The sequence below is a fragment of the Melospiza melodia genome, chromosome Z (assembly GCF_035770615.1).
Source record: "Melospiza melodia melodia isolate bMelMel2 chromosome Z, bMelMel2.pri, whole genome shotgun sequence".
Classification (NCBI taxonomy): Eukaryota; Metazoa; Chordata; class Aves; order Passeriformes; family Passerellidae; genus Melospiza; species Melospiza melodia.
Window position 1 is genome coordinate 25,782,166 of NC_086226.1, and position 14,514 is coordinate 25,796,679.

Sequence of the window (14,514 nt, forward strand, 5' to 3'; positions counted from 1 at the left end):
AAACAACAATTTCATACTTTGTAAAAAGATTTCCCTAATTTCAAGGATTGAGTAGTGGTGACACTGTCATGAGAACAATTCAGTGTATACTTGCCTACAGATGTGTATGATTAATTACCAAGATGGTCTGTGATCATGGTTATTGAGAAGAGCTTCTTAGCACCCTGTTGAAGTTTTTGTGGGTTTAGCTGCACTAAACCCACAAAAGGAGCTGTCAAAGTGTAGAATAGTGAAAATTGGAATTTCAGGAAAAGTGGAAAAGGCAACATGGAACAGAATATACAGCAGTAGCACTGAGAAGGGAGGAAGATGAAGGAGCATTATTGATTAAATTTACTAAACAATATATTGTAAAACTGTGGTGGGGGAAGAGAAAAAAGAAGAAAGAGTTAAGTACTTTGATTAGTAGGGAATACTAGCAAAGAAAACATTGTGTGGAAAAAGCTGGGATCTTTAAAATGTTAAAGCATAAACATAAAAACATAAAATGACTGGCATGAAAAGTTTTCTAAAATCAAGATTTAAAAAAAAAAAAAAAGTGGAGTTTTGATGTACAGAAACAAGAGACACAATGCTGGACTGAGACAGGATCTGTTCTTTCCTGGAACAAATCTTTACTATATAATTTATACCTACATCAGGTGATATCTGTTATACGAAAGACTAAGCTTCAGGTTTGGAAGTTGGTCTTGTGTTTGATGCAGAAAGAACTGGAAGCTTCATTTAGCTCTGGAAGTCAAAACTTCCATCTTTATATTGCAGGAAGATCTGGAGAAGATGTGACCATGCAAAATTGCCAATTACATAAATGCTTTTCAGGAGGGAATGTGGGCAAGCCAGTCAAACCTGCAGCCTGTAAGCTCAGACCTGTTAACCTTCACAGCTCCAGAAATGAGAGTCCCTGCTGGCATGAAGGCTTCTGAGGATGGAGCTGGAGGGAGGCTTTGCAAGAGGCTGCCCCTTAACTTTGAATTGAAGCTGCTGAAGATGGTGCCAGAGGTGCTTGTGCTGAAGGCCAGCACTGCCACTGGCCAAGGGAACACAACTGGCTTCGGTGACACAAGTGGCTGGGAGTCACTGCTGGTCCCCTCTGCTGCTTCTCCCCCAGTAGCTCTAAGGCCAGATGAGCTCAGCCGGGCCAGCTGCTCACAATGCACGGCTGCAACTAAGGACAAACAAAACTCAGAGAGTGAAAACAGACACAGGCCACAGCTTTACCACGAGAGGCTTTTGATTCTGTAAATTCTGTTCTTCTTGTCTTGTAACGTTTCTCTGCTTCACAAAATCCTTCCCAGGGCCTCCCATCTTACTAGCCATGGCCTTTGTTGTGCCTGCTGCCTTCCATCTCACACAAGCAGCACCAAACATTCCATTTTCAAATTCCGTGGTCTCTGGTGGTCCAGTTATAAAGCACCAAAACCAGAAAGAGCAGCAACAGAGCAAGAAAGACAAATGAGCAGAACTGTTGCTGACCAGCAGAAACACAGAACGTCTGGAACTGAATACACAGGCTCCCACTGGCTTTGGTTGATTGGGGTTTTTTGGTGGTGGTGGTGTTGTTGTTGATATTTTTCTTTCCCTGAGACACATTTGGGATATCCCATCTGACTTTCTGTCTTCAGAGCTCATGGCCTAACCCCACCCTCACAGTGGCTGCTTGATCCAGGTTTCTGTGGGTTCTGCCTGTGCAGTGGAGAGGGAGAGATCCTTCCTGTCACACAGTGCTTTGTGCAGCATTAATGTTCTTAGACTTGGCTGTACACACCAGTGTAAAGTAAAAGTCACATAAATAATTACACCACAAAAGCACAACATTCCCTTCCAAGCCTGAAGATAATATGGTTAAAATATGTCTTAATGTAAGATTTTTCTTTCCAATTTCCACTCTATTTATAATTGTCAATAATTAAAATTAATTTCTCCAAGCCAAGTCAGTTATGCCCATGTTACAAACTGGTAAGGGATCTCTCTGTCCTCATCTACACCCAAAATGTTTTCTGTAAAGCTCCCCACCAGCTTCTCCCCAATCCTGTTGATGAATTGGAAGTGATGGAGAGACTTGGCTGGAGGGTACCTGGCAGCCAAGCACATCCCACTGCAGTCCTGCATGGTGTGCATGTGTCCCTGACAAGGAAGGTGTGGTGATCCCAGCTTCTGTCCATTTTGTGCCTGGCATCAGGGTGGTTGGTAGGGAGGGTTCCATGGCCTCTGTGGATTAGCTGAGGACTGATGCAGCATTTTTCCTCTGTGCATGTAGAATAAATCCAGCATTTAAGGAAGATCTAGACCTGCTTAGGTGTTTCCCACCCACCAGAACTGAAGCTGGAAGAGCTGGTGGAAGACAGGATGTGACTTGAAACCTGCCCTGTGCCTGCAGTAAGCTGACATTTGGCTGCCAGGCCTGGCAGGATTGCAAACCCTTTCACTCTGATGTAAATAACTCTCACTGGCAAAACCTGCACCAGAGTATGTGCCTTCTTCACTTCTTCAAGAATTTTTTTCTGTTTTATAAGTAATAACAGTGTCTCTCTGCTGCAGCTTCATCTTTCTTCTGTAGCTTTGTTAATGCAGTAAAATTACAACTAAGTGTTAAGTCTGCAGGTAATTTTTATGATAATGGCAAGTTGAGTTTTCTGACTGTGACAAGCAGCAGATTAAAAGACCTCTCTATTATGGAAAATTAGCTATTTCAGTTTCTCTTTTGAGAATATATTTAAATATGATCAGAATACACGCAAAATGTTATAGAACTTGTTAATTTAGGGAGCATTGTCAAATATTATGCATTCCTCCAAATTATTTTGCATTGCCTGGCTTTCAGTCTTATAGCTTATGATTTGAAATATCTGTCCCATGAGGTTTAAAGAAGAAAACATATGTAGTAGCTAAAAAGAGCCCAAGAACTTTTGAATCTGTGATATATTAAAATTTTCTTTGTTGTCTTGTGCTAAGGGATTCTGGGCTGTCACTGAACATAAACTTCTTGGCAAAAGCAATTTATTTCAGAGAAGACATTGCATAGGAATTGATGATTCAGCACAACACAAACCTCCAAGGAGAAAACTTTGTAACTTACCAAAAAGAGGGCTATTAAGGAGACACATGGGCACATGAGCTTTCAGAATCCATAAAATGCCTAGACCTAAACTTTCTGGTTGTAAAGTTTGTTCAAAGCTAGATTTAAATGTGCAGACATGAACAACCATTAATTTTTCCCTGTCTGATTTCAATTGATGACTTTCCTATGTACAGAGCAAGCTGTTAGAAGTCCATAACCTCCTCGCTGCTTCCCTTCCCTTGACCAGGGGAACCAGAGTCAACATGCAAGGATGTTCATGCTGCCACATGTTGTCATTTAGTGTGAAGTCCAATCTGCCTCCTGCATCTGGAGATTGTCATGAAGAGCAGTAATCAATGGTGTTGACACCTGCTCATACTACAGACTGTTCAAAATACTTCCTGGTGAAGGAATATGTCAGCAGGAAAATAAACCAGGCAGGTAATTCTGCAATGGCCCAGGAAGGAAGGCTTGTAACACAGAAGGTTTTACAGAGTTTTTACTGCTCAGCACTCTTTTCTCCTCACATGCACTCTTCATAAAGTTTAAATAAATAATGTTTATTCTTCATTAGGATCTTTTAAGAGGAGGGGAGAAAAGTGCTGCTTATGAGATAGGGGTTGAAATGGTGTTTTAAACAAGGCACATGTGTTACCAGGAGGGGTGAGTTCACTGGATAATTTCAGTTGTCAGGCTTTGTGTGGGACTTAGGGAGGCCAGTCACATCATATCTGTGCACAGCATCTGTCTGTGACTGTGAGAAAACCCTTGAGACTGCCAGCCCAAGGATCTGGGGCTGCATCTTGCACACGTAGTGTTAGCACATGTGTTGGAAGATTTGCCTCACTGTGTCCAAAGTTCAGTACTGAGGACAAAAGCATGCATTGCTTCCCTTGGTCCACTCTTCCACCTTCTTTTCTTTGCTCTCCTCATTTCACTGAACTGCTTAGACATGAGTAGCTACGAACTCTCCAGTCCCTAAAAAAAAAAACCAGCATTCTCAAGGAAAACTAATTTCCATAGAAAATATTCAAGATCAGTTTCTGGGTCTCTTGGGCTTCATGTTGAAAGGTGAACTCCCCACTATTCTAAGTTCACTTTCAGCCAAGTTTAAGTGACCTTTTTCAGACTTGGTAGGAAAAACTTTGGGTTTCCTACAGAGAACTCCCATGTGGTTTAAGAAATACGGCTATTCCAATGTGTGGTCTGACCCAACATATTAGAGGGAGTAAAGGAAAAAGAAGAAATGGTGAATGTATTTTCTATACATTTTTTCTTACACAGTGCTGTAGGAAGTGCTCTAATCTTCACCTTGTATCTGCATTTCAGCAATCATACCTGAAGTTTTGTTTAGGAACCCAGATTTCAGAAAGGTGGGTTACCTCAAGGGAACAATGTACACAGAGTACAGCAGTAACCTCTGGAATTCAGTGTAGTTTGAGTTTTGCTTCTGTGCTTTTGAAATTAATGCTTGAGATAATGATGCTTGCTTGTAAGTTTGGGTCAGCTATTTCCACTCAGTGAAAGGCAGTGAAGTCAGATCCAGTGCTGGGGGTCTCTTTCTTGTTATCAATATTTACCTACCAGCTAAACTGAAATTTTAAAATTTTAGCATTTGATGTGGGGGAAATTATCTAATGTTAATATAGATGAAGCTAACATGACACCTAACTGAATTCCTGCAGTTTAAAAAGACACTACATCCCGGTGTAACAATGTTTTTAGCCTCTCTGTGGATAGAGGTCCTTTTAAAACTTTATAGAGATCCTCTATAAACTTCCTGCAGTACTTGAGGGAGGAGCTTCTTTGGAAGCAAGTTAGAAATGTGCTGTTGCAGTCCCAGCAGGAATTATCAGCTGCTGGTCCAGCCACCGCAGCAGGAGCGGCTTGAACTGCTGCATTTTAATTAGTGTGTTTCAGCAGCCAACCTACCCCATGTCTAAAGAATTATAGTTCTACAAACTGTTATCTGTGGCATTTACCGGTTCAAGAATATTGGCAAGCACTAGTTTGATTACAGTTTGCTTTTTTTTTTAAATGGTGTAGGTCCTTTGTTGTGCTTATCTAAGGTTCCTTTTATGTGCTGAGTGCAGTGAAGGCTGAATATAAAAAATATCTTTTTGGACTATTGCATTGCCTTTGGAGGCCAGTCTAATCCATTGCTGAAAAGTCTTTTCACCTCAAATATTAGAAAATCTACTCAGCATTCTAAAAATCAAACCAGCCAGAACTCTGGAACACAATTTCTGGAGTTAGATTTCCTTTTCAGAACCATGTACATTTTTCCCACTAACCTTGCCTTCATTAAAGATTTGTTTTATTCCTCATAGTATGTGGGAATCCAAGGCTTTTTGCTGCTCCTAAATGATATATGTTTTGTGAAATTTTCTATTCTGTTTACAAGTCATGAAATAATGAGAGAAAAGGCACGCCTGCAGTGGTTTGCAATTGCCTGCAAGCCCTGTTTATGTAGATATTGATATTTGGAAGAAGCTTTGAGATTAGATTTGAATAATTTAAGAATTGTTTGTTAGCTTACTGTAAAAAGAGTTTGATACTTCTCCGTGAAATACAAGTTGTGAGAATTTCCAAATTTACATGAATGTATTTTTTAAAGTGAAGGCAATATTAGTAATACCATGGAATATGCGCTCTTAAACTAATTTTAGTTCCTCTCACTGTTAATAGATTTTCTCTTTTCTTTTTATTTTTGTTTGGTTTTGAGCATTTTTGTTTTGTTTAGTTTTGTTTTTTCTGTCCAGTCTTTTAACTTCAACAGGATGTTTAATTTGGAAGTCCAGGAATAGTAATTTCATTTCTATAAATCCATTTTGCTCTTTTAGTGTATATCTAAGAAAACGTAAATTAATGAGCTTTAACTTTATACTTCTGTAAACTGTACAAAGAAATCAGTATTCTTTGTGGAAACCTATAATGGACTTTGATCTCCTGCTGCAGTTTTGGCAGCACAGATTTCCATGGCTTTGTACCAGGTACAGTTTTTTTGGGACTGATCATTCTTTCAAGTGTTTTTATTGGACAAACTTGATTGTGTAATTATTGCTTGACTACATGAAGCACAAACTAATTTATTTTTAAAAAATCAATCCAGAACTTAAGGAATTTAATCCAAATGAAATTTACAGGAGATTACATTCAGGACTGTATTTGTAATGAGTTGATTCAAAGGCAATATAAAAACCGGGATGAGTGGGCATGGTGTGGAAATGCTGACCTACTTTTGAAAAGATTTAATTTCCTTCTTCCAGTGAAATTACTGCCGATGAGTGTTATTTTATTTTAAAAGCTGCAGCTCGAGGAATTTACTTTTACTACCTACCTGTGGCCAAGTAAACATATGGCTGCATTTCATTTTGGTTGCCTTTCCTGTTTCAGAGGCAGAATCTTTTTGTGGGTTTCAGGGAAGAAATACTTTTTCCAAACTGGGTCAAATTCTGTCTTTTCTTGTTTTGTATTTTCTCTCTCTGCCAGGCTCCACTGCAGGATCCTGCAAATTCCATTTTCTCCTTTATGTGCAAATTCTGCTGATCACTTCCACCTCTTTAACACCCCTTCTGGGCATCCCTGCCTTCCTTCCATCTGTGCTGACACCACTATTTTTGACTGCATCTATTTGAGGTGTGGCCATGCCTTTTCTCTCAGTCTTGCTGTCTGGAGTCCTTAGCACAGGCAGGGCACTGTGGTGCTGCTGCCCAACCTTTAAAACAGTGTCCTTCTGAAATCATTGAAAGCTCAGTAACACCTGAGAATAGTAATAAAAATAATCCAGAGTGCTCAACCAATTGTATATTGAGAGGTGGGTGGGGAGGAGGCAGAAGGTTTTGCACATTTTAAATATTTTAAAACCACTTTTCAAAATTATGTCTTGGACAACACACATGCAGAGGTCAGTTATTGAATTTGAGTCTATTTTGATGTATTTAGTGGCACACAATTACATTGGTTGACTAATTGGTGAGTGAATTTATCATGCCACTGAAGTATTGTACTTCAGGAAATCTATTTCTGTGCTCATACTGGGCTGTGTGTGCCTCAGCTGTGATACATTCCATGCACAGGACATAATGAGCTTTCTTATGTGTTGTCATTGTCGGCATGGTAGGTGGCATCACAAAAGTGAGTGTTTTTGTTGTGCATTATGACCAAACAGTAAAGATGTATAAATGATTTTCAGGTTTTTTCTGAGTTCAATACATATATATATATATATATATATATATAAACACGTTTTTGTAGTGAAGCATTTGGCATCTTCACAATAAAATGATCTCTTGTTGTTGCTTTTCTTCTTTAGCATGATCACAGTTATACCTGGGCTTTTAAAAGTAAATCTTGAACAGAATCCTTAAGCAGATTTCCAGACTGAAATACATATGAGAGTGAAGGAGAATGGCAATATTTTCAACAGTTCTAATTACTGTTCTCTAACTTTGCCAACTGCACATTCCAAGAATACAAGAATATGCCTTTTTTTCCTTTCCTTTTTTTTTCTTTTTTTTCCCTTCTTTTTCCCCCTATTTTTCTTATTCCAGCCAATTTCAAATAAATTATGTTTTGAATTCAGATAGACTGTTTCCAGGCAAAGGTGCAAAAAACCCACTGCTGGATGCTCCTTTAAGCCTAATTTTGGTTAGAAGTAAATAAATGCACACTTACAAACACAAATATATATAATAAGTATTGCATATAAATGTGTATGCAAAGACATATATATTTGTCTATATTCACTAAATGCAAAGAGGCAAAAGCTGACTGAATCAATTCTAAATAGGCAAACACAGTACATTGAGTAATCTTGTGGAATATGGGAGACACAATTTCTGGTTTCTAGCCTGAACTGGTAGTGGGTCACTTGTCAGTCATACTCTGCAATGCACTTCTGCAAGTGATTATGAGCTGTTTGAGTTCAGAGCCCTCTCAGTTACTCCCATTTAAACTGTTAATGGGGTTGGATTAAATAGTCTCTAGTGCTGTTGTCTGCTTCTTATCAAATAAGTGCCTTAACCATTGAGGTATGGGTGATCTCTTTCTATAGCAGTATTTACATTTATCATTCAGACAAGGCAAACACCCCTTGCAGAGAATGGGACATTGGGAAGGTGCAGGTCTGCCCGTCTGGCCATGAATTCCATTTCCAAGGGAAGTGGCGTGTTGCCACAAGGATTCCTGGTTTCGGTATATTTGTGCAGTCTGACAAAACGTATCAATGAAGTTTTCAGTTGATGCAAATTCAAGAGGAGGTTCTCAGAAGCGGGGTGATGGCAGTCAAGGTTTGATGTTGCAAAAAACTTAGGGTAGGGGCAAGAGGTTACAATTAGCAGCTCTCTATGTTTCAGCTTCACATGAGAATCTTGCAGCTGTATCTTCCCACTGCTCTTTGATGATGAAAGCTTGAATTGCTCCAGTTGGTGACCTTCCAAGTCACACAGTCACTTGGGAAAGCTGGATGTGCTGATTCAGTAGAAAGCTCCAGCAGGAAGCCAAAGGAAGAAGCAAAGCAAACCACCTAGATTTACATGAGGCAGTTCTGTTTGTGCATTTACATTTAGTTCCATAGGCTGATTTCTGCTTGCACCACTCCTCCCCACTCCTCACTACCTTGTTGTTTTTTTTTTTTAAACTGTGAAGGAGTGAAGATACCCTGTTACCAGCAAAGAAGCAAGGAATCAGCTCTCTGCTGTTTAGTCTCAGACATGGCGTGAGCAGGTTGCCATCCTGTTCCTGATTTCCTGTACTGGTTTCTGCCTGGAAGAGGAGCAGAGCTGGTTGTTAGCTAATGTTAGGTGTTTTCTCTCCTGGCTGGTGAGAGCTGGGCAAAGCCATGTAAATCAGAAGCAAAATCTTTCAAAGTGTTCCCAAGTCTTGCCATGCCTTGTCATCAATTTTACACCAAATTAGGACTGCAGGGATATGCAGAAATCTGTACAATAGAGAGTAAATTCCAAAGTAGCACCTTTGTTTGTGTTTTGAATATTGGCTAATGAGCTTGATGTCAAACTGTTCGACTGGATTATCTCTCTGGACTGTCTTACATCTCTTTCAAGCATTATGCTTCCTGTCTTCCAGGTTTGGGTACAGTCAAATGAACTGTAAAAGGTGGAGTGATGTTATCTTCCCTTCTTGGTGGAGATGTCCATCTCATCACTAAGACAATTAAATAATCTGAGGTGTTCTAGTGGCTAGGCTCTTATTTACATGGAAGACTTTGCAAACTGGTGATGCAAACACTGACAGTAGCTTTACTGAGAGACAGGGTCTGCCTTCCATTGCCACAGCAGCAGTGAGCATCAAGAGATTTGTACAGGAATTATCATCTATTTATTTGGATTAATAGCTGCTGCTAAATAGCTTCTCTAATTCTACCCTCACCCAAATACAATAATTTCTAGAAAGTTTGCTGCCTACTTTGTAAGGACATATGTAAACTAATGAGTTTAATGTTTGCACTGCACTTGTGTATGTGAAGCAGGGTACATCAATGATTTGCAGTTTATGCACTGACTTCCCCATTGCAATCTTGCAATGAAGTACTGGAGATATAAACCTTATCACAGCACATTCTTAGAATTCTATCTTTTAACAGTTTTGTTGTATTTAAAAGATGTGAGGGTTTTTTTAAATGTGATATATTTTTTCTTCTTGCTAAATAGTGTCTTTGGAGACTTGGCTAAGGAGAGGAGATCTAATTAAATTCATGTAATGATTCTGGGAGTCACTGAAGCTCTCAGTACTCCCACACGTTTATCAATATACTTTGAAGAGAGACAAATCCTTTTAGCATTTGAGATGAAGTGAAGATTAATTTATATGTGGTGCAGAGAAGCCCTCAGATGACTGAGCTGCACAACCCTTGCCACAGGTGACCTTTCCTTATGAAGAGGTCTTTCTGAAATAAATCTTCTCAATCAATTGCCAGTTCTTGTGCTCACTTGTGAAATTATGAAAATAGGGATGTGCCTACTACTCAGAGCCTTGTATGGCACCTGTCTGGCCCATGCTGAGGAGGGAGAAGATCAGGGCACCCATGGCAGTTTTGTACAGCACCTATAATAATGAACCTTGTGCCACAGCTTTATTCCTGTGGTCAAGCGTGGCTGTGCCATTCTGCTGTTTAAAAAAAAGCTGTTCCTGTCATGGTTGTCTCCTGTAGACTCACTGAGATGGGTTTCTCCTGGTTCAGAGGGATCTGCAGTGCAATTTGGCATCTGGTATGCATGTGATGGTGCTTCAGTGCATCTATTTTGGGAAGAATACAAAGGTATCTGGATGGTTTGTAACCAGCATGAGCTTACCGGAGGTTACAACCTTTCTTTAAGTAATTCACAGAGTACAGAGCCCTTCCTTGACAGCAACAAGTAAAGCTCAGCAAGTTGACCCTCCCTCTGGAGACCATCTGCCCCAACTATGCACTCAGAGAAGCGCCTTCCATCCAGCAGAGCCATAATTTTATGAGTGCTCAGACTTCTCACATTCAAATAGTTACACCTTGAAGGCCAAGGGAAGATGTAAGCTCAGTCCGCTTTTGCTGTGAACAAGTCCCACCAGTTTCCACTGAATTAACCTAAGATGCTGCCTCCTCCATTTGGTGCCAAATTTGGTCTTTTGGTCCAGTGGGCAAGGAGCAGCGCAAAAATTTTCTGTTTCACCATTGCTGTCATCAGCAATTAGTGAGCAGGCCCCTCAATATAAGTTATTGTTGCAGGTGTGTTGCCTTAACAAAGACAAGATGTGGTGACTTGGTTATCCAAGGAAACATCCAGGGATAGCCATTAGACTGAAAAGGTGTGGCCAAGAAGGATGATAAACTCTTGCAGCTTCTGTTGGCTGAGTGACTGCTGAAGTGCAAGTGCTCTGGTTGAATACAGAGGGGGTTTGACACTTCTTGGATTTTGGGGGGGAGGGTTTATTGCATCTGTGGGGAAGAATGAGATAGTTTTGCCCAAACTGGGAGGAATAGAAAATGTAGGCAACTCTGTTTATTGACAGATTCGAAGAGTTGTATGTACAACCCAACTATTCTTCCTTTTTTTTTTATTATTTTAAATTTAGTGGGGCTACATCCATTGTCTACAGATGCAGGCAGAAAGGGACCCAGAAACCTTACGCCGTCAAAATGTTGAAGAAGACAGTAAGTCATTTTTGTTTTGTTTTGCTTTGCTTTGGAATATGATTGGGATTTTCTCTGGGCATTTTTTTTCTTTTTCTTCCTTTTTTTGACCTTTTTTTGTTGTTTTTTTGGTGCAGTTTATTCATGTGGGGAAAATGTCCTAGATTTAGGATTATAAACTGCTAAACTCGTATTTTCCATGAGTGAGCTTTGGCTCCTCATCACCAAAACAGCTGTTAGAAGTAACAGTACTGTAGAGGGAATGCCTATCCCCACAAATCTGGCTTGTACCTTCAGCTGGTGTTGTCCGTATACATTTGGACTTGGCAAAAAATGTTGAGAAAAAAAATGTCTTTTTCTTTCATGAAAAAAACAAAAAAGGACACCTTGAAAAATTTAAATATTCAGTGTTTTGTCTTTGATATAATACATTGTTTTGCTCAAAAAATGCCATGACACAATTAATCTTTTTTCAGAAACTGATTTAAAACACCAACTCAAACCTCAGTAAAATTAAATACATTGTAGTGGGTTTTTTTACCACTATGAAATTGCTAGAGAACCAGTTGAGGTTACAATTTATTTTTAGAATTCCATATATGTCACACTTATACTACAGCTCTTTTTGTGTGTTCTGAAAAATAGATGGTGGAAAGCAAGAAGAGAGACTAAGAGAAGAAAGGCAAGCTATGGACTGAGAGACTTTATGCAGAAAGACACTGTGGGGCATGGGGTAGAGCAGTTCATATTCCTAGGATGGAAAGAGAAGTCTGAGAGAAAGCAGGCAAGCTGTGAGGCATGTACATGGTATCTTTTCATGAATGGTTTTGATTCAGTTTACCCCAGCCTTAGAACATTCATTATTCCATGATGTTCAGGAACATTCACATGTAGAAACATAAGGATGGGTGGGTTGGCGTAGCCATGTCCAAATGGTGGCTCCACTGGTGGTCTCAGTGCAAGATGTAATGAGTGGGTTTCACATGAGTAAAATGTTGGCATTAATTTGTCGTCTTTGAACACGAGCCAAGGTTTAAACTGGCACAAAGATTCAGTTGTGTGTGCTGCTTTTGAATTTGCATCTGGTACACTGGAAGAAGCAGAACTTGTGCATTGCTGCAGCTTGTGCCCTATGAAAGGGCAGAGAATTTTTGAGCTTTCATCTGTTCATTATGCCAGAGATTCTCATAATGTTTTAGGAGTATACTGTCCAAACTTCTCATTCTGAAATGCAATAGGAAGAACTACATTTCTTAAAAATATTTCTCTACCTTTTGATTTTTTTGCTTTCATGGAAATTAATTCATGTTTACAATTGTCATATTTATGTATTTATGCTAGATCTATTTTTCTGCATCTGAAACTAGTCAGTTTAGGCTTTGGTAGACTTGCTGTAGCACAGATTTGATTTTTTTTTTAATGGCACCTAAGGAAAAGACTATAGTTATGAAAGTTGTTTTTACATCAGCAATAATATATGTTTCACTTAATGCAGCCTTGGTTGTGTTAGCAGTATGGTTAAGTAGTTCACAGAGCTGAGTTGTTCCCAGTGTAATTGATGCACTTTGGGATGTTTTGCTATGAAAACAAGTAATCCTCTTAGACAAATGAGCTTTTCTGTGTAAATGAGAACATGGGAGACAGTGCTTTAAGGATGTGCCATGCTTGTGTCTGACCAATTTGGAGATGTAATTATTATCACAGGGACTGAACCACCCATGTTAGAATGTTCTTACAGCAGGAGGTCTGATCTTTGCTCAGAGTGTCTCAGTATAAAAAATAATCATGTGTGAGCCAAGTCGTGTATTAAAATGTTGATCAGCTTGTTTCCTGTTCCCTTTTTGAAAACAATTAGAAAAAAGGATGGCAGTTCAATAGTAGAGGAAAAGGGATGGGAGGAAAAGAAGAGGAGCCTGTGATTGTTTTTTTGGTAGAGACTCATTTCTTCAATTCCATTTCTAAATGTACATAAGGGAGCTCTGAAGAGCACATTGGTTGAAATTAGAAGACAAGGGAAGATGACAAAAGAGCAAATACTCTTGGTTTTTCCATTCAAACAGACTATCTGAATGGAACTAGTCTGCTGCTTCAAACAAGACTGACTCTCTAAGGAAGAGGTCTGTAAAAACAGGGTGAGGGACAGGGATAGGGTGGTCCAGATTGCTCTGGAAGTGATGACAAGTGATGTGTGATTAGGAGGCTGCTGGCTGATGGGCAGCTCCAGATTTTTGAGTGATGATCACTGAAGTGCTGTAATTTGAAGTAAAGTATTAGAAATGATTACTTTTCTGTCCCATGGGAACAGCTTTGGTAAGAACATAGGATCCTTTAGGATTGAAGTAGTCCTCTAGGAACAGACTGCAAGAAGCATGAAATAGCTATCAGTGTTCTTTTCATTTAAACAGAATGAGTAATTTTTCATTTTGCATGAATAATACATTCTTATTTAAGAGCAAATAAAATTTTGGGCAAGACCTATCATCCAGTTCTGAGAATACATGCTTGTACAGGGTTTTGAGTTCCTAGGATGTTCTGCAATTAATACATTTTTTGCCACCTTGTTTAATAAAACAGTAGTAGACTATTCGCTAATTTTTGAGGGGTCTGGGGGATGTGGGTGATTTCATCTGTGGTTTAGGGGTTTTTTGTAGGGGCTAAACCATCAAAGAGTAACAGAACAAAACATTTATACAAACCGATCGGTGTGACTAAAATAAAAGAAAGCGTTCATAATATTATATTTCTGTTGAGAGGTTTAATACTTCTTAACTATTTATACAAATTTTCTACAATTTCAAAGGGAGGAAGAAAAATGGGTTTTTACTGCTTCAAACTTATTGGAGCAGAATGCTTCCATTTTCTGCTGATTTTAGTTTTGTCAAGCCCAAGTTTAGGAGTAGTTTAAAATCCTTAAAAATAAAAATGAGTGGGGAAACTAAGAGGCAAGTTAGAACTTTAGCTTCTAGAGCTGCTAAAAGACAACTGTCAGAAGGATTGAAGAGGTCCAAAGAAAAGTTGATTTTTGAATTAGCAGGAGAGACACTCTCCAATAACATATAAGAAATAAAATTTGTAATGGTTCTTAAGAGCTACCAAAAAAAAGTTTAAAACCCCACATCTATGGGTCAGATGATAAGCAGGCAAAAATATTACCTGTGATTTCCTCATCTAACCTTTGTGCTTAGTTCCTGGGCACAACTGAAATGTATTGCCTGCTCATTTGCTATGTTTAGCAGGTCTTTGAAATTCCACACAGGTGGTAAATGTAAAGATATGAACCATGTCTTTTCTTTTGGGGGAAATCTATTTCATGAAGCAAGAAAGAAGC

The 14,514-nt window shown here is 39.2% G+C and overlaps 1 protein-coding gene across 2 annotated transcripts in view; it reads left to right on the forward strand.

The window, feature by feature from the left end:
* Nucleotides 1-14,514, forward strand: part of CAMK4 (calcium/calmodulin dependent protein kinase IV) — a 139,621-nt gene that overhangs the window by 47,788 nt on the left and 77,319 nt on the right. For both annotated transcript variants that reach the window (XM_063181456.1, XM_063181455.1), the window contains exon 2: nt 11,129-11,207. In XM_063181456.1, coding sequence (XP_063037526.1) covers nt 11,129-11,207 — 79 coding nt within the window. The remainder of the gene's footprint in view (nt 1-11,128; nt 11,208-14,514) is intronic.